The sequence below is a fragment of the Phascolarctos cinereus genome, unplaced genomic scaffold (genome assembly GCF_003287225.1).
Source record: "Phascolarctos cinereus isolate Bilbo 61053 unplaced genomic scaffold, phaCin_HiC Scaffold_9;HRSCAF=440, whole genome shotgun sequence".
NCBI lineage: Eukaryota > Metazoa > Chordata > Mammalia > Diprotodontia > Phascolarctidae > Phascolarctos > Phascolarctos cinereus.
The window spans coordinates 231,731,757-231,754,636 of NW_027556402.1; the positions used below are offsets into that span (position 1 = coordinate 231,731,757).

General features: G+C 45.9%; 1 protein-coding gene across 1 annotated transcript in view; it reads right to left on the bottom strand.

Moving 5' to 3' along the window:
* ABTB2 (ankyrin repeat and BTB domain containing 2) overlaps positions 1-22,414 on the bottom strand; it is a 193,733-nt gene extending 171,319 nt beyond the window's left edge. Inside the window, exon 1 of the mRNA XM_020963910.2 lies at positions 20,963-22,414. Coding sequence (XP_020819569.1) covers positions 20,963-21,839 — 877 coding nt within the window. The 5' untranslated portion in view covers positions 21,840-22,414. The remainder of the gene's footprint in view (positions 1-20,962) is intronic.
* Between the last annotated feature and the right edge of the window lie 466 nt (positions 22,415-22,880).

Consider the following 22,880-nt stretch of genomic DNA (forward strand, 5'->3'; position numbering starts at 1 on the left):
GGCTTTTCTCAATATCCTTTCTCTCCTTCTACCAACACAGCCACAAGAAACTCCGATCATTTAAAGAGTCAAAAACCCTCTGTTTAAATTTGCATTATTAGGGCACTGAGCTGCTGAACAGTAATCAAGAAATTAGACAAGCTCATCACTAGCTGATGTATGGTCTGCTGGAATTACCTTACGAACCATGGTAAATCCGCATTCGTTTATGAGCTGGGCAGATGGCATCCTTAAACCATGGTGTGGTTATTATTAGTAATATTAATAGCTGGTGTTTATAGAAGGCCTACTGTATGCCAGGCACTGTCTGAGGATACCTCATTTTATCCTCATAACCAACCTGGAAGGAATGCTACCCCCATTTTACAGTTGAAGAAACTGAGGCAGGGGGAAGTGAAGTCACTTGCTGAGGGTCACACAATTCCCGAGGGTCACACACTTGACCATGTTGCCTTTCAACACTCCTGATGAAGGACAAATGAAGGAAGGGGGAGGTGACCATGTCCCCTTGTAAGCTAGGAGCAGGAGACTGTAAGTACTTCATTTTTTCAGGAAAGTGGGGACAGAGCTAGATTTGAACTTGGGTTCAAACCTGGTGCTCTACCCACTGCACCACCTAGCTGCCTCTTAACCAACAAGTATTTATTAAGTGCCTACTACATTTCAGGATCTGCGCTAGGGAATGGGGAGCCAAAGCAGAAATGGAACCATTCTTGCTTCAAGGAGATTACATTCAATTGGGGGAAACAACACATATCCATATAAGTAATGCAAGGATATACATGGTGACTATAAAGGACTGAGATCAGGAAAAACATATTAATGATAAAAGTTGGCCAAACAGTAAAATGGGACTCCTTGAAAGATGGCGCATTTCCCCTTCTTGGAGATCTCCACATTGGACATTGGATGACCCCTTGTTGGCTTGGTTTGAGCAGGGATTCCTTTTGTTGTATGGATGGGACTAGATTGCTGCTAAGATAATTTTCAACTCTCAAATTCTACGTTTCTGTCATCTCTTTGGGGACACTAATAACGGGAGTGGGGGAGATCAGGGAAGGCTTCATGTAGGAAGTATTGCTTGGCTTGACCTTTGAAGGTGCCAGAGCTAGAAGGGACCCCAGAGGCCAATTGAGTCCAAGTGCCTCATTTTATAGAGAAGGAAACTGAGGCCCCGTGAAAGTAAATGACTCACCAAGGTCACACAAATATTAAGTCAGTGATGAGATTTGAACCTTGGGTCCTTGTGCCACACTGTTCCCCAAGTTTATATTTAGTACCTGGTCTCCCCTTTCTTTAGTCCTTTCACCACCTGAAGGTTGGGTATCCCCAGTCTCGGCTGTCCAGTACTCTCATTACATTACACAATGGTACATTAGTATCTCCTGCTCTCTGGGATGGAACTGACAAATTCATTCGTACTAACTCAAAGATGGATAATGCTTCCTGTTTCATCCTTGTCTTTTTAGGGATAAAGGACAAAGTTTTAAATGAAAAGAACTCTAATTGTAGAATACCAGGCAAAAACTAGCCAAAATCTATTTTGGGCAAAAGCTCTTGGCATCCCATCGTTTAAGTGTCAGCCCACTATGTCAAAGGCTTTGGCCTTCTTATGGGATAACCAGGACTTACAACAGCTCTTTAGCTGGGATGGGGAACCTGCAGCCTCAAGGCCACATGTGGCCCTCTAGGTCCTCAAGTGTGGCCTTTTGACTGAATCCAAACTTCACAGAACAAATCCCCTTGATAAAAGGATTTGCTCTGTAAAACTTGGACTCAGTCAAAAGGTGGCACCCAAGGCCCTAGAAGGCCACATGTGGCCTCAAGGCTGCACTGGACTCTAAACTTATGATTTCATCAGTGTAGGAGACTCCCTTCACAGGTGCTTGGTAACTCATTTATATCTTATAATGCCAGAGTGATTCCCCCTGGTACTCACAGATTAAGGGACTTGTCCACGGTCCTGGAGCCCAGCTGTGTCAAAAACAAACTCAGGACTTCCTGACACCAAGACACTTGACCATGTTTCCTTTTGATACTCCTGATGAGGGACAAATGAAGGAAGGGGAAGGTGACCACATCCCCTTGTAAGCTAGGAGCAGGAGACTGTCAGTACTTCATTTTTTCAGGAAAGTGGGGACAAAGCTAGAGATCAATTACAAAGGCCAAAGTTTCTGCTGATGGTTGTTTCAGCCCTACTACTTATCTACCTAGGTCAAACTTAGGCAAGTCAGTCCATTTCCCTAGACCTTGGTTTCCTCATCTGTAAAAATAAAATGTATTTGATCACCACTGAGGTCCCTTCCATCGCCCGATCCTATGATCTTAACGTCCAAGGTGACATTGACAGCTACAATCTAAAACTTTCTCCTACCCAGAACAAATCCAATATTTAAGATGAGCCTTTATTGTATCAATAATAACTTGAATCAAAGACTTTCCACCTGACATGAGAAGGAAAAATGAAGGGCAGCCACAGTCAATGCTTTTGTGCCATGATGTGCTTGAAATCTACGTAGCAGAAGAGAAGCAAGATGGCCTGAGATGCCCAAGTAAGCCGTGTTCTCTACACATTTGGGTCACCATAAATAGAATTTCAAGGAGTTGGGGGCTCCCCTAAAGGAATAATTTTCTTGTTCATATCAGTGAGATAACCCTAAAGACACTTTTAGATAGCAAAGCTACAAACAACTTGCTTTGTCTAATTAGCTCATCCCCTGATCCTCCTACCTATTGATCACAGCCCTCCATGCTTGGTGCTTGGGTAGAAGTAACAGGCAAAGGAGTTGCAGGTCTGGGACTCACTGTGACCAGCTCTGCAAGCACCTCCAGAAGACAGGAGAGCTTGGAGCCACCACCCACTCATCTCACCACGGCTGGGGCATTTCTTGGTAGCTACCCATCCCATCCAGTCCAATTCAAGCCTCATTCTACAACAGTGCCTGCCATAATCCTTGGTCTTGCCCTATTGGTCCAGTTCTATAATAGACCCTTGGGGTATATGGGGTGTTCAGGGAGGATTAGCACCTGGGGCGGGAGGGCTTGCCGAGCCCCTTTAAGGGCTGCTCATCCTCCTTTGGTGTCCACCTGTTACTCAGCTCTCACCTGTGGCAGCCACATGCCAGTAAACTTTTATGGCAGATGGACTAAACTAGGTTGAAAGTAACCAACAGGCGTCAAACCTTTTGGTGAGTTGGGGAGGGGGGGTATTTACTCTAAGTATGTGAAGACTTTCCTCAGAAGAATCAGCAGATGAGAACACTTTTTTTCCCAACTGCTATGAAGGAGGCTGAAGTGGAGCGCCAGCGGCTTGGTTAAACAATGAAGATGCCAACGACATTCACCGCAGTCCAGGCCATCACTAGCCATCTTGACTTTTGTCCTGCCACTGGACTTTGATGACTCAGGAAGAAAAAGCGAGGCTGATGACTTTGTACCACTCTGCCTCACTTAAATCCAACTCATGCAAAACGTTGTCATTGGTTTTCTTCGAAAGTGAAGATGAACAACAACAAAAGCAGATCTTGGAATCTCCACCACAGTCCTCAAGGATCTGTCGTAGTTTCTCCTTTGTGCTGCCCAGAGGAAACCTGGAGTGAGGGGCTGAGGGAGGGAGTGGGAGCTGGGCTGAGCCAAAGCATTTGTAGGCTTCTAAAAAGGTGGTTTTCAAAGAACAGCTGGAAGACGTCCAGCGACACGGGACAGTCCTTCAGTCCGGGTAGCCCACACCTGGCTGGTCCAGGATGGGGCGGGCAGGATGTGCCAGAGCTTGGGGTACAGACCATGTTGGGCACAGGCTCACCCCCTGCTACTTGGCACCAACTCCTCCATGACAGCTTCCAGTCCAGAGGCGGGGAACCTTCGGCCTTCAGACCACACGTGGCCTCAAGGCTGCAGGTGCCCCACCCCTGTATTATTCGAATCTCCCTCCCTTTCCTTTCACTTCTTAAGTGCTCAGGCTAGGTGGCAGGGAGGTCAGGAAGACCTCACTCAAATCCAGATGCAGATACTTACTAGCCATGTGTGATACTAGGCAAATCACTTTACCTCTGTCTGCCTCAATTTCCTCACCTGTAAAATGGGATAATAATAGTGCCTACCTCCTAGGGTTGTTGTGAGGGTAATAATTATAGGGAACCTGGCACATAATAGGCACTCAATAAATGCTCATTCCCTCCCACACCCCTCCAACTCCAACTGTGCCTTGCAATTAGGAGAGTTGGGTAATCAGGATGGAATGGGTCAAAGGGCACTGAATAATCTCAGTTTAGGGTGATGAATTCAAATCTTTCCTCAGGTGCTTATTAGCTGTGTGACCTTGAGCCAGCTACTTAGCCTCAGTTTCCTCATCTGTAAAATGGGAATAATAACATCGCCTCTCTTACCTAGGGATCCCAGGGTTTGCCAGCCTCTCACTGAGCTGAGGAAGGCTGAACGCAAACTTAAGGAAGATAAGAAGAAAGGAGAGCTCAAGGAGAATTTCTGGCCAAAGGAAATGGTGGCTGTCACGGGCCATCCTCTTGCTGTTCCACGCCCCTTCTCCAGTGGAAACCGCCTAACCTTATATGGTTCCCTGTCCTTAGCTTTTGACAATCCCCACTTCCAACCATGGTCAGAATTTGTGAGAGTCAGGTAATTAAGATGATGTGGATCAAACGACGAGGGCTAGGGACAGGTGGGTTTCACATACCCCAAGAACCAGTGGCCTCTGGGTTTCTTCAGGTTTTCTCTGTGAGAGACCGCTTCCTCTCCATCTATCCCTAATCAGCTACTCCCTCCATGCTCAAGCACTCCTTCCTTCATTTCTTAGTCCCACAGAAGGATGAGGGCATCTGCTTTCAGAAACAGGCAAAGGATACTGGCGATTTCAACTACAGCTGAATCCAGGCAGCTTCCCAAGGCTGTGTCTTTCCCACGTCTTCAGATGGGCAGGCATTGTGAATTCAAAATCACCACAATCCATACACACCCCAAGCCACTAGCCCACTCCTCCTTGACAGATGGAAAAACAGAGACTTTGCCTTCGGTAAATGAGAAGACGACTTGTTTAGATCGGGGATCAGTCCAGCACCCTTTCCTCCCTCTCACTATAATTTACTCATTGGGAAGGTACGTAAGGAAGAGATTCCCAAATTCTGCTGGCCGTCCCAGCCTTTATCTCTACAACTAGTCCTTCAGAGGACCTCGGATTTAGAGTTTGGTGCCCTCATTTTACAGATAAAGCAACTGAGACTGGGAGAGAATCAGTTACTGAACCGAGGTCATAAAGACAGCGCTCCTGTCTTTTTAAAAATGAAGCAATTCAAGGCCATGGAGGTAACTGGAAAGAACAGTGAATTTGGGGTCTGAGGACCTAGATTCAAATTTTGCCTCTGATGAGTCCCACCTGTCTAACCTCGTACAAATCACTCCGACTCAAAGTGCCCTCTTTCCCTCCTCTGTAAAAACAAGGGGCTAGATGGCCTCTGAGTCCTTTCCAACTTAAGGTATATGATTCTCAATAGGGTAAAAGGCTCCTCCCAAGGGCATGTAGCTAATAAGTGGCAGCTCTAGGAAGGGTTTAAATGAAGGCCCCTGGGGCAGCTAGGTGGCACAGTGGATAGAGCACCGGCCCTGAAGTCAGGAGGACCTGAGTTCAAATCCAGCCTTAGACCAAACACTTGACACTTACTATCTGTGTGACCCTGGGCAAGTCATTTAACCCCAATTGCCTAAAAGCAAAAAATAAAAAAAAATAAATAAATGAAGGTCCCGCAGACTCCAATACTCTTCCTCCTGCCCTGCCTGACCCCGATACTACCGCAATCTTAAAAACATGGCTTTGCAATATATCTCCCTGGCTCCATATGAAGGGAGGAAAGCTAAGGCTCCCCAGATCATCCCTCGAGTGCTTACTGGCCTCTGGTACACAAAGGTTCCCAAAGTACAAAGGCATAACGCAAGGGTGAGCACAGTTCCTTCCTCTCTCTTCTTCACCAGTAAGATAAGACCCTACCCAGCAGAGAAGGGGTGGTTCCCAACCACTCCCACTATTCTTCCTTAAACCATCTACAGAGGGAAATTGAAGGCTGAGCCATTCTCTTTTTTTCTTTTTCTTTTTCCCCCTGGCTAGGCAATGGGGTTAAGTGACTCGCCCAGAGTCACACAGCCAGTAAGTGTCAAGTGTCTGAGGCCAGATTTGACCTCAGGACCTCCCAACTCCAGGGCCAGTGTTCTATCCACTTTGTCACCTAGCTGCCCCTTATAGAGCCATTTTCTTGAGGCATTTCCATTCAGAAATGTCACCAGCAGTGAATCTCTCCTGTCTAGAGACAAGCTAGGTGGTGCAGTGGGTAGAACACAGGGTCTGGAGATTGAGTTCAAATCTAGCATCAGACACTTACAAGCTGTGCGACCTTGGGCAAGTCACTTAATCTCTGTATGCCTCAGTTTCCTCAACTGTAAAACGGGGACCATAATAGCATTTACTTCCCAAGGTTGTTGAAAAGATCAAATGAGGTAATATCTGTAGTGTTTAGCATGGTATCTGGCACATAGCAGGCACTTCACAGTAAATGTTTGTTCCTTTCCCCCCTTCCTGACAATTACATCAACAATCAATGGATTTCACAAGGAGGATTGTGGAAGGTTGCGACTTCTTTATACATAAGCATAAGATCATGTGTGTCTGAGTATAGGCAATTGGATGAGAAAGGAAGGAACTTGGTCACGGCTGCATTATGCCTTTGCACTTCGGGAACCTTTGTGTACCTACAGATAGAGGTTACAGATATTGGCAATCTTCATGCTAGAGACAAATCCCCGCCCCCACCCCAAAATGGCCCCTTATGCTGTTTCCCTGGATGGTACCACAATCTAAACTTGGTGAAAGGACACCTGGCTGCTGCTTGAGGTTTGGGGTGTTGATACTGGCAGTAAGTCCCAGAGTCTACATTTTGGGGAAGCATGGGGGAGAATCATGGTTTCAATAGTAGAAAACTCCCTGTAAAGTCTTAAAAAAAAACCACACAAAACAACCCAAAAACCCAAATCCTTTTCAAGGCTCCCTCTTTGAAGCCTTCTTCTAAAATGGGTCCATATGTAAGTTTCTTCAAATACTCCTTTGCTTACCATCGAGGAAGAGTTAACTATGCATATTTGGCTGTTGAACGCTGAAACACAAAGGAATTAGCATTCTGGCCCAGACCTCTTGAATTGCCTCCCAACTAGAAGAAGCCTGAGGTTTGGAACCACAGCCACTTACTGCCAAGATGACCTTGGGCCAGTGGTTTCTCTTATCTGAGCCTCAGTTTCCTCACCTGTAAAATGAGCTAGAGCAGCCATTCCAGTACCTTTGCCAAGAAAACCCCAAATGGAGTCATGAAGAGCTGAACACAACTGAAACATCATCTTCATCATCATCATCATCATCATCATTATTGTTATTGTTATTATTATCAGCACCAGGAGCTTCTATAAACTTGACCATTTTGAGACGCCCTAAGAATGGTGGAATATCCATACATTTGGTCCTTCCATAAATGACCTTTTTTCCCCCTGGGGTTCTACTACCACTGGGACACAATCACTGACATCTAGTCAAGAAACTAAACAGCTAAAAGACCTGAATTGTCCAAATTCCACAGAGTTAGAACCTCAACATGCTGATGCGCAAACTCCACGTCTGTTATTTTGGAAGCTGGAAGAAGGAAGGCACCAAATCCCAAACGAAGACTCTTCCCCAAAGTCTTTATCCACAAATGGTCCCCCCTCCCAAAAAAAAAGGATGGGAAAGTTGAAATCTGTCCAAAGTGGGTGGTAGTGATCTCCCCAGGCTCATTTCTGTGCACACAGTAGGCGGGAAAGGGTAAACAAGGAAAGGCCTGGAGCCCTCACAGGGACCATAAATCAGGAGGTCTCAAGGAACTAAACACTTCCAAAATTTCTTTCTCTTGAGCTATTTTAAGCAACTCACACACAGATTTCATATGAGGTTGCTGGTTCTGTTTTGTTGTTTTTATTCACACGAACAGAACAGAAATCAAGCATTTAGCAGGTTGTATCTTTATATACCAGCAGGCACAAATCCCATCCCTGTGGTCTCCTGGCTGTCAGGCTGGCCTACCTTCACAAGGTTTGGTTTTTCCAGTGATCATTCTGGGATAACCTAAATAGTCCAGTGCTTCGGAAATGGAGAAGGGAGACTTAGGCCTCTCACCAGCTTTTCTTTTGGCCACAGAAATCAACCCATTCCTCTGCTCCATAAATAACACGACATGCTTCTCTCCCCCACCCAGGTCACTCCTGGGAAGTGAAAGGAAGGAGCTGAAGGATCCAAATTCCCAGTTTGATTCCTGGCCTCTTTTCCTGAGAGGTCAGGAAGGCCTGGGTTCAGGGCTCAGCTCTGACACAAAAGGGCTGGGCAAAGTCACTTAGCTCTCTCCTTACTCAATCTTCTCAGGGCTCCCAGGCAGTTTCTCTAAGACTGCAGAGAAGGGGTTGATTTGCCTTGATAGAAGGAGTTTCCTTACTGGGACTTCCCTATGGGGGAAGGGAAAAGACTAGGAATTTGTATAGGGCACTGTGCTAAGTGCTTTTACAAATGCTATCTTTGGCCTTCACGACAGCTCTGTGAGAGAGGCGCTAATATGGGAAAAAACCCATCATTAGACGAAGGATTCGAAGAGGGAGACTTGAGAAGGATTGGGGTTTGGGGGTTGTTGTTCTTTTTTTTTTTTAAGACTTTACAGGGAGTTTTCTACTATCAAAACCATGATTCACCCTCGTGCTTCCCCAAAATATAGATTCGGGGGCTTCCTGCCAGTATCGATGCCCCAAATCTCAAGCAGCAGCCGGGTTTCCTTCTGCCAAGTTTAGATTGTGATACCATCCAGGGAACCAGCACAAGGGGCCAATGTAAAACCCATTTTACAGATGAGGAAAATGAGGCAAACAGAGGTCAAGTGACTTGTCCAAGGCTATAGAATAAATTGAGCTAATTTAATAAAGTGCCTTGTAAACCTCAAAGTGGTATATAAATGCTAGCTATCATTATTACTCATTTTCTCTCCCCTCTTTAAAAAGCGTATAGTGCCAATTGCAACAAACAACATTTAAAAATATCTTGCTGGACCAAACAGCTCAGCCTTCTCAATTAATCACAATACCAGCCTCTGTCACACACGTTTTAAAGAAGGGTGTAGCACACTTGATTATTTTTTTCTAGTCATTTTCCTACTATAAATACCCACGCCTGGCTAAGCTGGCCATTTTATAAGGCTGGCTTCAAGGTCGGCCATTATGAGGTCACCTCCTGGACCTGATCACTCCATGATGTTGGGGTTTTGAAACCTGGAATCAAGGGTCAAGAGCTTCAGCCCTTGAACTGGGAGAACCAGACAGGATGCTGACTTGTGAGGCAAAAAGCCATGAGTGTGATAATCACAGATAATCTCAATACAAAAGGGCCTCTGCTCAACACTATTGCATGGCCAGGTCTTCAGGGAGTACCCAGACCGCATCCCACACTGGACTTAGCCCAAGGATGCTAATAGCTTTTAACCTCAAGGATATAATTTCCAAGTGGCCTTGTGTGTACACACACATAAACTTGGGACAAGCATGTGTTTATTTTTATAGACAAGCATGTCCATGTGTCTGTGTATATGCCGACATAGCCTGGCTCCTCCTATCTAGGTGTTAAGGTGGTACAATGGATTGACCACTGGACCTGGGAGTCAGGAAAGCCTAAGTTCAAATCCTCATTTGGACTCTTGCCAGCAGTGTGACTTTGGGCAAGTCACTTAACCCCTGTTTGCCTCAGTTTCTTCATATGTAAAATGGAAATAATAATAGCACCTCCCTCCCAGGATTGTTGTGAGAATCAAATGAGTTAATCATTGTAAAGTGCTTTGCAAATCTTAAAACAGCATACAAAGGTTAGGTATTATTATTTTTAGTGATAATAACAATTTATTTTTATATCCTAGTAGCAAATGTGGTTTTTCTACACTTTAAGGCACAGGACCAATTTTAAGTGAGACTCGAGACATCATGTGAGGGGAAAAAATCTCTCATCTGCCATTTGGGTATGAATCTCCCATACTGTTCCAAGCTTAGCTTTCCTTTGGTTAATATTCCCAACACAAGGTCTAACTCCTTTTTCTCTATCAAGTTCAATTCACTTTGCAAAAGGAAAACAGTAAACTGAACCCCCAGTGGATTTACTAGAAAATAACTTATAAAATCTAACAAGCAATATCTTGACAAAGTATACTTAGAACAGAACTCCTTTGTGACGCCATGTTAAGTGAAACCCAACGTATCAAGCTTTTATAGAGCGGTGATGCTTCCAGGGACATGGCAACTCATGAGTGACCACAGGATTTCTATCATGGTTGACATTTTAAGTCTTAAAATTTCCTTATCAAAGAATCTGTTCAGGAAAGGAAAGAAGGAAGGAACTGTGTATTAAGTGCCTACTATGTGTCAGGAACTGTGCTAAATGCTTTACAAATATTTACCGCATTCTGGGGATGATCTAATCCTAACTGGAGAACTGGAAAGTGTCTAAGAAATCTCCTAGTCTATTTCTTAAAAAATTTTTAAAAAATGTTAACAAGACTTAAAAAAAATATTGCTGTCATTCCCCCAATGACCGTTCCTCCTCACTCCCACTAAAATCCTCCTTTTCAACACAGTTAGGTCCGACTTAGCATGAAGTAACCTGCATTATTAAAATTTGCACGGCCCATTTCCACTAGGCTGGAACCAACCACCGTATTTGATATAATTATAACTTCCAATAGTGTGAATTTGAATACATGCAACCACTTTAAGAGGCATTTTATTCACACTAATACGGACCTACTCCCTTCGACCTATCAGCCTCCTCTTGGCCAAGGGACAGACGGCCAGCATCCCCTCGGGCTTCGAAGTCACTAGGGGTCAATGCATCCCTCGGAGCTTACGGGTCTTTCAGTGTGGCTTCCCTTCCTCTTATCATTGTCATTGTATAAATTGTTTCCCTGATTCATCTTACTCTATTTATTTTCCCAAACTCCAAAGGGCGAACTCATTTTTTTTTTCAAATTACACTTAAGCGAAAACATTCATTACCAAGGACAGCTTGGGGTTATTTTTATACTACCCCAATGCTCTGCTGCTCTCCATCCCCCAATCTGAGAGTCCCGTTGTGTACCCAGAGTTGCAAAAGCAAACACAGCCAGCTGCAGTTTACCTCTGTTTGAACGTCAGAAGCTTCATTTGGCATCGAGATTGCTTTGCCATAAAAATACTACTTTGGGGGCCTCCAAAGAAATGCACACCGAAAAATGCTGACTTCAATTTGAAAGGTAAGTTCATTAAGAGACCCCTCTCTGGGGCCCCCGGCTTCTCTTTCCCACCCCCAAGTCCTTTCCCCACATGTTTGGACAGCCAAGATGATCTTCTGTCACTTGTATTCTCAAGACCAGCAGCTGGTTACAGTTTCAAGGTCAGGTCTGCGATGGGTAATGGGAGGTCTGGGGCTGGGGTTCAGGATGGGATGGAGAGCATTCTAGTTTTCTGAATTACAAAATGTGATTTGGAAAAATCTCAGCCTACACTTTGGCAAGGCCTCGAACATCTGGATAAAAGATGTGGGCAGTGTTTCCACTTTGTGGCTTTATCTCCCACTACTTCCCTAGGCAGACCTTCTGTTCCCAACCCCTGTAACTCCCCACTCACCGCTTTGCTTTCTCCAGTTCATGACTTATGCCTTTCCTTATGCTGTCCGTTCTGTCTGAAATGCACCTCCTTGTCCATCTTGACCTGTCAAAATCCTACCTGTTCTTCCAGGTCCGGCTACTAGGTCACCTCCTCCAGAAAGCCTACCTTGATCCTTTGTGTACCTTGAGTATGTGTGTGTGTGTCTGTGCACCTCTCACACCTCCCTCTATGGTGATGTCTTAATGTCCCTATTCAAGCAGCAGGTTTTTGGCTTGCCTTTCTCAATGTTCCTACTGGATTATAAGTGCCTTGAACACAGGGCCTACATGTCAAGCAAAGGTGGCAAAGAAGCAGCAGAAAGAATATCCTGAATTCGGAGAAATGAGGATCCTGGGTTCAAATCCCACCTCTGACACTGGCTGTGAGACTCTGGGCAAGTCTGTTAGCCTACTAGCCTCAGTTTCCTCATCTATAAATTGAGGATAAACCTGGCACTGCCAACCTGGCACATGGTAGGCCTTTAATAAATGTTTATTGACTAATTGATGGATACGGCTGTTGTAAGAAAAAAGTGCCATAGGAAAAATGAGTGATTACATAACACTTACTAGCCGTGTGTCCCTAGGCAAGTCACTTAACCCCAACTGCCTCACCAGAAAAAAAAATTACTAAAAAAAAGAAAGAAAGAAAGAAAGAAAGAAAAAATGAGTGATTATAATTAGCGGTAATCCACGGTGCACTGTGAGTAGTAGGTGCTTAAACATTTTTGAATGGGTGACGAAATGAAGGCCCAATACAGCACAGCTCAGAGTCCTGAGTCCCCTTCATATCATGTTTCTGTATCCCTCCCTCCCTTTGGGCAGCCTTAAAAAGTAAAGTCAGAGTATCTAAATTGTTTAGGCTTTTTTTTTATAAGCAAAAAAAAAAAATACCACAAAATGTGTTTACACGACAAGCCTAGAAAACACAAAACACCTGCCGCTGCTTGGCAGCTATAACGAGATGGATCAGATATCTAGGGCCAACTCCCTCCCTGGGGCCCGAGGCCTGAGAGTTCGAATCCATCATGCCTGAATCCTAACAGGCACAAGAGATACAGCAGAGGCCAGATTCCGTTCCGCACCCCCCCCCCATTTTCCTGGCAATGGGCCTCCTCCAGAAAGCCACGGAGCAGCAGCAGAGCCTGCTTTTTCCATCACCCCGCTTTCTACGATCCTCTGACCTGTCCCTCTGCGCACAGGCCCCTCGGTGGCCTCCTCTCTCTGGACACCGGGGTTTCCCAACATGGATCATTCTTGTCTACCCTTTTGTGCCCTCATATGATATTACTGTCAGTGCCCGTGGAGTTTTTGTGGGAGTCCATGATAGAAAGAACCTCAGAAGCCAGCCTGTCTAACCCTGTCACCATCCAAACGTGCAAAGCCAAGGCCCTGAGAAATGACATCATCTACCCTAGGTCCCACTGGCAGTGAGTTATAGAGCTGGGATGGGAACCCAGACCTTCCAGCTCCAAAGGCATCCCTGCTCCTTCCCTCAGCACCACGGGGCTGCTCATCTAAAGTTACCCCTGACAACATTCACAGGCTCCCAGATCTGCAGCTGAAAGGGATTTTAGAAGCCACAGAGTCCCACCCCTCATTGTCTAGATGAAAATACCAAGGTCTAAGGAGGCTCATTGACTTATCCAAGGCTGTAGGTATCCAAAGTGGGATTTGAAACCAAGTCCTCTGCCTTCAGAGCCAGGCCCTTTTCATGACATCATACTATCTTCCTGAGAGTAGGGGGAGTTCTGTACAGGGAGGCAGGTGCTCCCCAAAATGATGATGACTCCATTCACACCAGTGAGTCCCTTTTCCCTGTCTAGTTGATTCATCACTAATTAGGATGTGGACAGCAACACATCTGACCATGTTTCCACTCTGTTTGCCTTATTGATCACCCTGGCAGCTGATGCTTCAGAATGGACAAGCAAATTCCTCGTCCCGCTCTTACGAGTAATGATAGAAGCTTATTAGAATCAATGGCGTCCCAATGTGTTTGGCTTAGAGAGGAGGAAAGCTGGGACCAAATAACCAATATACATTGTAGGCTAATTCCTTGACTCTCTCCACACTGGCCATCTGCTTTACCTGGGGAATGATGCCATAATTCTCACCTAAAGCCAGGAATTTCACCAACACAAGAATCGCCATGAAGAGCATTCATAACATGACCTGCTTTGTAATCCCCTTTTTAGTTGAAAGAACAGAAGGCTAGGAGTCAAGAGACCCAGGATCTAGCTGTGTGATGTAAGGTCAATCTTTAAGTCTCTCTGGACCTCAGTTTCTCTCTCTATAAAATGAGAACATTAGCGATGGAGACCGAATGTGTAATTTCATCGGTATAGGGAGCTTCCAGAGGAGGAAATCTCTCTACCAGTGCAGGTCAACACCTGATCTGCAATTTACAGTCTCAGAGAATTGCCTGCTACACTGAGAAGTGACTTGAATAAGGTCATACTATATGTGTCAGAATTGGGACTTGGATCCAGGCCTTTGTAGCTCTGAGGCCAGCTCTCCCTACGCCATATTGCCTTTCTAATAACAGAAAATGCTTGGAAGGATAAATGAGTTAAGAGCTGCACATGTGTTTTAGGGAAGTTAAAAGCATCCTCCAAATAAGAATGGCATAGAACTTGGGCCACTAGAGTGTCAGGGGACCTGGGTTCTAAGCCTGGCTAAGTCACTAACAACAGCCGATATCTACATAAACTTGAAGGTTTTACAAAGTGTGGCCTCAGCAAAGCCATTTTCCCTCTGTAGGCCTTAGTTTACCGATCTGGGAAATGAGAGAGATGGATGAGATGAATTCTAAGGTCCCTTCCAGCTCTAATATTCTATGATTCCATGAAATCCGATCTTTGAGTATTATTGCAAAAGCCTGGAAACTGAAGCCAAACATATCACATGGTGTCCTGTGTAAACGTGGCAAAAAGGACAAACACCGTCCGGGTCAGGTGGGGACAAACCCTCGTGTTCTGCTCTGAAATGCCCCTAGTTTATGTCAGAATATCCAATCTTGTTGATCTATCCCAGGAAGGCTGGGCAGTTAAGTGATTGCCTTACTTCATTTCTTAAACACACACACACACACACACACACACACACACACACAAAAGGACCATGCATCGGACCATGCATGTTATAAGCAAACATCTACTAGGTAAGAGTTTGGAAACCTGCAGTACTCCTTTGGGACGAGGGGAATAAAAGAATAAGGAAGAGAGGAAGAGACTGGCATTTCAGAGGCCAGTGCTGCTCTTGGGCACCACCATCTGCCTTTTTCACCTTCCAAGTGACTCACCTGTTAGGTACATGTCAGGCATCGGTCTTGAAGTCCTTTCTATTATTATTCACCATCTTCTTGCTCCCAGGGAATTCTGACAGCATTCTCTTTCTACAAGTCTCCCTTCAAATCAACTTACCAAGCATTTATTACAATAAGAAGGTCCTAGATGGAAAGCTGGAAGAGACCTCAGAGGCCATTCACTCCAGTCTTTTGATTTTACAGATGAGGAAACTGAGTTGAAGAAAAGCAAAGTGATTTGCCCAAGCATTACATATTTTTCCAGATCAGGAAACTGAGGCCCACAGACAGAAGATGACTCCAGCTAAATCACACTGTGTAAGCAAGTAGCAGAGGTCCTTTCAGTCCAAACCTAATGCCTTTCTACTCTATCATGCCAATGTGTTCAGCCATGGTGCAAGACAGTGGGTCACAAAAAGAAAACAAAACAGTCCCTGCCCTCAAGGAGCCTACTGCTTCAGGATCTTAGATGCATCAGATTTCCTTGTTTTAGAAATAATGAAACAATATGCCAAGTGGTTTGCTTAAAGTGATGATAATAATAACAATAATGATAAGCATGGTGCCGCTGTATCGTTGGTGAGAGCCTGAGGAACTGGGTTCAGTGATCATTACCTCTGTGACCTGAGGCAAAACATTTCATCTCCCTCTGCCTCAGTGTCCTTGTTTGCAAAATCAAAGGGTTGGCCATGACCTAGGAGCCTAGGAAGGTTTTAAAGCACTATGTAGGAGACATCTCTTCATCAGATGCTCACAACCACCTTGTGAAGTAAATCTTCATATATATATATATCTATATATATCTATATATATATATATATATATATATATATATATATATATATATATATATATATATCCTTTAAGAAGAAAGCATTTCCATGGTCTTAGCACTCACTGGGGCTGGCACATTAATAAAATGCTTGTTTGGCCTTCAATATCTGTCTCTGACTTGACCTGTACTTTATGCATGCATTGGCAAGGGGTAAAACAAATGAGCCCCCTTGGCCAGGTGACTTCCTCAACAGACTTCTCAGTTCAGCCATCAGGAAAATGGGTAGGCAGAGGATGGGTGGGGGGCAGGGGAAGGACTTGGTGAACTGGTCTGGAAGGCCCCTTTTTCAGCTCCAGAGTTTATTTTAAGGTATTCTACTTTATCATTAAAAACATACACTTGCTTCCTTTATTGTTCCTGGAACTTGCTTCCCTGACGGTCATTTATTCAGTCACGAAGAATTAAGTTCTTGTTTTCTAAATACCTCTTTTTCAGCCCCACCAGTTTCAGTAAAATGATCTGAGAAAAGACAAGGCAAACTGAATTTTCCCCTCACATCATCCAGGTGCTAAGACTGATCCAAACAGCCGAGGGCTGCTCAATGAGCACTTTCTCCAGCTGTCGATAGCCTTAGTGGGAGTCCATACCCTCTGACAGTCCCTCAGTTAAATTAACCCCACAGGCTGGGGAAGGTTTTCTTCCCGACCATCACACACAGCAAGAGTTTTCTCTTCTCTGCTTGAACTAAGATGTTCAGACTTGCCCCAGCCAGCTTCTTTTAGAAGCAAGCAATTCAGAAAAACCTGGATTCAGAAGATGTGGGAACATCTCTTCCTAGTGGTGGTTCTTCAGTGGAATATAAACTTCCTAAGGACCAGAACTGTTTCATTTTGTCTCTGTATTCTCAGTTCCTAGCAAAAGATCATATGGTTAGAATTGGAAGGGATTTTGGAGGTCATCTCATGTGAAGCCAGTGTTTTACATATGGGGAAACTGGTGTCAGAGAAGTTAAGGTCCTGGGACTCCACATTTAAGCACTATCTCTACTACACCATACTGCCTTAGACACAGTGCTTGACAAATAGTAAATCAATAATAATAGTAAAAACTAATACTAATAATAGTAAATAATTCAATAAAATTTGTTAAATTGAAACAGAGAAACCTATTTCAAATGAGTCTCTCAAAGGGACTATAGACACTGTTACTGTATCTTTAAGAACCAAGTGGAATGTTGTGGATAAAGCAATTTGTGCTGCCTCAGATGTGGTGCCTGCCAAGTAGAAGGTATTCGATAAATGCCTGCTGAATTGGATTGAATTTATACACTTTGTAGGAGAGAAAATTTCCACCCATAGCCTATCATTTAACCCCAAGGCCTAAAAGCTAGGGGGGCTTTTCTCAGTCTTTACAGACAGCCATGAAAGACTTATAATAGAGAAGCATTCCAGACCAGAAAGTCAGAACTTATGTTCAGTATCAAGTTTACCTATATGGAATGAAATGAGGAAACAAGCTGCCATCTTCTACCAGAGCTGTGCTTGTAAGTGCTCCTCTGTGAAAGCGGTTTCACTACTTCCACATAAGGAAGCTACGAAGATAATGTCATTTAATGGCATTGCTCTGGGAGCCTGGACATCAATACCAAATGAGTATGCAATATGTAACACCTGCTCTACAAAGCTAAAATAATGTGTTATAAACACTCTGGGACTTTTATCTTCCATCTCAGGCTGAGCAAAATCATCTTTGTCTGGCAATCTGCACGATGGACATGAATAGTGCTGGCTTTTAAATTCCAGGTTAGAAGAGCAGAACTTTACAAGCCATATACAGCTGAGTCAAATGCATACTCCCATACTGTATGATTAGCTAGCATAACAACAATAAATATATAATTTAAAGGGAAGACCGGCAAGGGAATATTAACCATCCCCCTTTCCTCTGCCAGTCAACATTTAGGATTCAGCTGTGCAAACTCTAGCCTCACTGGCCTTGGGGGTATTTTTAATATTAACAAAAGGTTTGGATTTCTGGGTTCCTTCCCCAAGCAGTTTGTTTCTCTCTCTAACTAGCTTTCAGGAAGAAGTAATTAATTGCTCTTCTTCTAAACATTCATTTTATTTTGTCTAAATAGACTCAATAAATCAGTCCAGTTATTGTTTCAAGCCTTTCTGTCTCTCTCCCTCTATTATCATGTATTCAAAAAGAGTATGCAGGGAGCCAGGAGGTGATGAATGGCCATGGAGATGGTGAAATGTAAAAGGGGAAATATTCTTTCCAATTGGAGAAGTTTGCTACCTCAGTATCCAGTTACCTTAACTGCTTCACTTTTGGTCAGTTTTTTTCTTTTTTAATGTGTGTAAGGCTTTATAAATTGGCTTCCAAGTAATATCCTTGATAGTATCAAATACTCATCCTGAATGGAAAGCCCCCAAAAGTTTACACAGGATGAGAATTAGCTCAGTTGTATGAGCACCCACAATTCATGGAAGAAACCTGCTTTCTGGAATCAATAGGCAGCTGGGGAACAATGGAAAGAGCATTGGATTTGTAGTCTGAGGTCCCAGGTTCAAGTCTACACCCATCTCCTTCCTACCTACCCATTCGACCTTGGGTGAGTCACTAAATGTCTCTATAGATCTTGGTTGTCTCATCTGGTAAATAAGAGGTTGGTAAATGGCCTCTGAGGTCCCTTCCAGCTCTGACCTAATGACTGAATGATCTTGAAGTTAAGTACTGTATCCAAGTGCTTCAAGCACTATATCTATGACACAGTTTTGGTCATCCTGTATTTTCATGATACCTGGGGAAGCAGCTCCTACTCTATCATTTTCCATTTTCATCTGCAGCTAGAGACTCCAGAGGTCAAGTGACTTGCTCAGAGCTGGAGGCTGAAAACCACAGGCAGCAGCTGTGTGTGAATGGCAAATTTCAACCCTCATCTATTTATTGTTCGATGAACGAATATTTATGGAGTACTATGTTCAAGACACAGTGCTAGGTGCCAGAAAGGGGAAAAGGGAGAAAATCTCTTTACCCTGATAGAGGTTATAATCTATTAGGAAAGATAAAAGACATGCACACCAGTAACCGCAGCACACCTGTTCTTTGCTTTGTACGGCTAAAACACTGGGCTTGGGAGTTCAAATCCTGTCTCAGGCACTTAGTAATTGTATGACACTGAACAAATCCTGTCAATCTTTCTTGGCCTCAGTTTCCTCATCTGTGAATTGAGGATAGTAATGCTTAGCTCATAGAGATATTGTACAGATCAAATGAGATTTTATATATATACATATATATATATGTAAAGCACTTTGTAAACCTTAAAATGCTGTACAAATCCTATCCATCACCACCACCACTATCATCATCACCATCATCATTCTAAACCACTGCTGGTATCACCGAAGGAGCTGTCCTGTAACTCCAAAGTGTCCTCTCTTCTTGAGGAACTCATAGTTCCCTGCTTAGGAATCTGAAAACTGGCTGGAAACCACCCATCGCCTGCCTGCCTAAGTTCCTGGTGTTCCTGTTTGTGACATCACCAAGCTGGTGTGGAGAAAACCACAATTACTAGTTGTGGCAACATCCACAAAAGCCCTGGATTGGTTTCAGGTGGGGCCGAAGCAGCAGGCCTACCAGATTGGTGGGGGGAGGAGGAGAAGGAGGGAAGAGGTCCCTTGATTCATGCAATTTGCTTTAGCAATACAATAATTACAAACAAAAACACACTGGAGCAATCCCACTTGGGTCTGCACAGAAGAAGCTTGGGCCATTAAAAAAAATAATTTTATTGCTTTCCATGGATTTTGGATGAAGACAAACAAAGCTGCTCTCTCAATATGTTAACCCTCACAAGAACTGAGCTCTTTCTGATGTTTCTATAATGTGCTGTCTGGCCTTCTTCCATTTCCTCATTTGCCTACCTGCCCCCAAAACTGCTTTCCAATCAGATTACAGGGATGTCTTAGCACAGTACCACTTTAAATATTTAATATTATGCCAACTCCTGAAACTGGAGAATGGGAGGCAGTTTGCTGTTGAATACATTTTACACACTAAACATTATAGGGAAGGCGGGTTAAGTGTTTGCCTTTTGCCCCCTGCACTGAAAACTTGCCATTCTTTAAGGAGCACCAACTACTGGTTTTCCTCCCCTCCTCCTGCTTGCCCTCTCCTTTGCCTACAAAGTACATACCTGCCCTACAACGTCTAGCTTTTCAATACTGGCACCGAATGTTTCACGCCATACAGTTAAGGCCTCCCCAGGAAAACACATGAGGTTTTGTTAATAATCAAAGGTTGGTAGGACTTTTTAAAAAATCAGGCCCTTGCATGGCGTAAAGTGCCTCTTTTGGGAAAGGTGGGAATCGAAAGGACTAATCTCTGCCTCTAGCTTAATGCAGTGTTTAACCAATGCCCTTCACCTCACCTGGGTGCCCAGGCCCTGGGCAAATTGCAAGAGGACCTCACTGTCCAATTCCTTAAGCTCTCAACTTTTGTTATCTGGATGGGGTGTGGGGGTGGGGGTGGACTGAATGGAAGGGGGGAAAGGGTTGGGAGGAACCAAGTTAACTTCTCCTGACTTTACCCACATCTGTACTTATCCAAGCGATGACGGGGCCAGAACCACAGACAGCGACCATCCACACAGTCCACAGGGAAGGGGTCCAAACTTAGAAACCATCCTGGGCAATTAGTATAACAGAAGCAAAAACCAATCTTTGACCAAGGAAGCACCGAGATGTATAGAAATGTATTGCTGATTCTCAAGTTTGAGTTAAATATAGTGCCAAGGAGCTCAAAAAACAGCACCGAAGAAGATAGCCCTCCATTATGTCCCTGCGAAGGCCACTGTAGGTTGTCCATACCAAAGAGAAGCACCGGTTTTTGCAGCTTCAGGTCCTCCAAAGGCGAGCGGGCTTAAGAGTCGGATGATGACCTAAGAGGCGCTTGACCCCTTTGAAGAAGCTACAGTGTGGGGTTATACTAACCCAGTTACCTTGTAGGTCAAATCCTCAGGTTTCCCCAGAGCCCCAGCACACCTAGCGTCTTCATCCTAGGAAATATCGCCCCTGAGGAGAATCCTAATGGATAAGTCCCACCATCCTTGCCCTCCCAACACAACGGTGGGGCCCTGGTTCTTACCGTTAGCGTTCTTGCCGCAGATCAGATGCTCATAGGGCTGCAGGACCCCCCAGAGCTCGGCGTCATTATTGATCACCATCTCCAGAGCCTCTGCTGACACCTCCCCACTCCCGCCGTCGGGGCTCTGGCTGGCCGCCAGCACCCTAGCCCGAATCTCCTGCACCAGGTTTTCCATGCACGCCGTGAGCGTGATGGCTGCGTACTCGTGGATGCGAACGGAGATGCGGGTGTCCACCATCCAGCGGAAGAAGCGACCCACGGAGAAGGTGAGGCCGCAGCGCGCGGACTTGCCCTGGCGCAGCCCGTCGCCGGCGCTCATGCTGTAGAACGACAGCGCCTTAACGGCGGCCAGCGCGCAACTCTCGGCTAGCGCCCAGCTGTGGACAAGGCGCACGGCGCTCTGCACCTCGAAGCGGGTACATTTGGCGTGGAGGACGCTCAGGCGCTGAGCCTCGCGGGCCACGCGGATGAGCGCCCGGCGCAGCAGCAGCGCCACGCGCCGCCCGGCCTCGGCAGAGAAGTGGGGCAGCCGCCGCGCCCCGGCCCCTTTGCGCAGCACCCGCAACACGTCCGCCTCCGTCCAGGGGAACTCCTCCAGCTCCGGTAGCCTCGGGCAGCGCGAGAAGAGGTCGGCCACCTCGGGGTCCTCGGGCAGCACGGTGTTGACGGTGTCCCAGCTGTTGTGGCGGCTGTTCATGGAGCCCGAATAGCACCACCAGGCCGCCCCCCGGTGTTGCTGCGCCGACGACGTGAGCGCCTGTGAGTTGGACTTGGACGAAGACAGGCTAAGAGAGCGGCAGGAGTCCCCGGCCCCATACCCGGAGTCCAAGGTCAAGTCCTCCAGAGTCTTCAGGGTAGAGCTGTACGTGCCGGCCATGGAGGAGCCTGGCCGCGGAGCTCTGCGCTGGGAACGGGGGAAGAAGGGACGTTCACAGTTCCATGGCCCTGTGCGCCCCTCCTCGCAGCCTGGCCCAAGCCCGTCTGTCTGGCCGGCCGGCCGGCCGGCTGCCGCCTGCCGAGGCTCTAGGCGCGCCCGGGCGACCTCCTCCTCTTCTGTCCCACGGCCCCAGGGGCCTGCATCGCCCGCCCGCTTCCGAGGAGAAGCTGAGTGAAGACGATCCCGGGAAGCGGGTGCCAAAGCCGCCCCGGCTTCTAGGAGGAGCGGTCAGCCGGCGGCGGAGCGAGAGGGGAAGCCCTCCCCGCGCTTCCCTCCTCGGCAGAACTTGTGGCTTTTGGCAAAGCAAAGCGCCTGTCCCCCTCCCTGGGAAGGATCCAGACAGAACGGGGAGGGCTTTCGTGCGGCTGGGGTAGAGAGAACGAGGAGAAGGAGGAGGAGGAAGAGGAGAGGGAAGAAGAGAGCAGACTGAGACGGCGAGTCCTTTACCGGCCGCGGAGACAGCACTGGGCAAACTTCTGCGCGGAGCCGCGCGGCACAGCTGGCCACCGGGGCGGGCCGCCCGCATGCAAATGAACCCCGGATGCCTAACCAATCGTCGGCTCCGACAGGGACCCTGTCCGCCACTGTACTCCTAGGAGGGCGGTCACTATGCAAATTAAAGCTCGACGTCGAGAAACTGGGAGGAGGAAACCGGAGGCGGGTAGGGGGAGGAGAGGAGCGGAGGAGAGAGGAGTGCAGGAAGGAGGTGAGGAGAGAGGAAATGTTAGGTGATAGTACAAAGGAGGCTAGGGGACGTTTAAAGGACTTACGTTTCCTTTCATTCCTGGTGTATTATGCCAATCAATCCGCAAGCGTTTTTAAGTGCCTACTATGTGCTACTATATAGCACTGTGGTAGATGCTGGGGATGCAAGGGAAGAATGAAATGGTCCCTGTGCTCCAGGAAGGAAGGAAACAAACATTTCTTCGATGCATACTATGTGCCAGGTGCTTTACAAATATCTTATTTTAGCCTTACAAC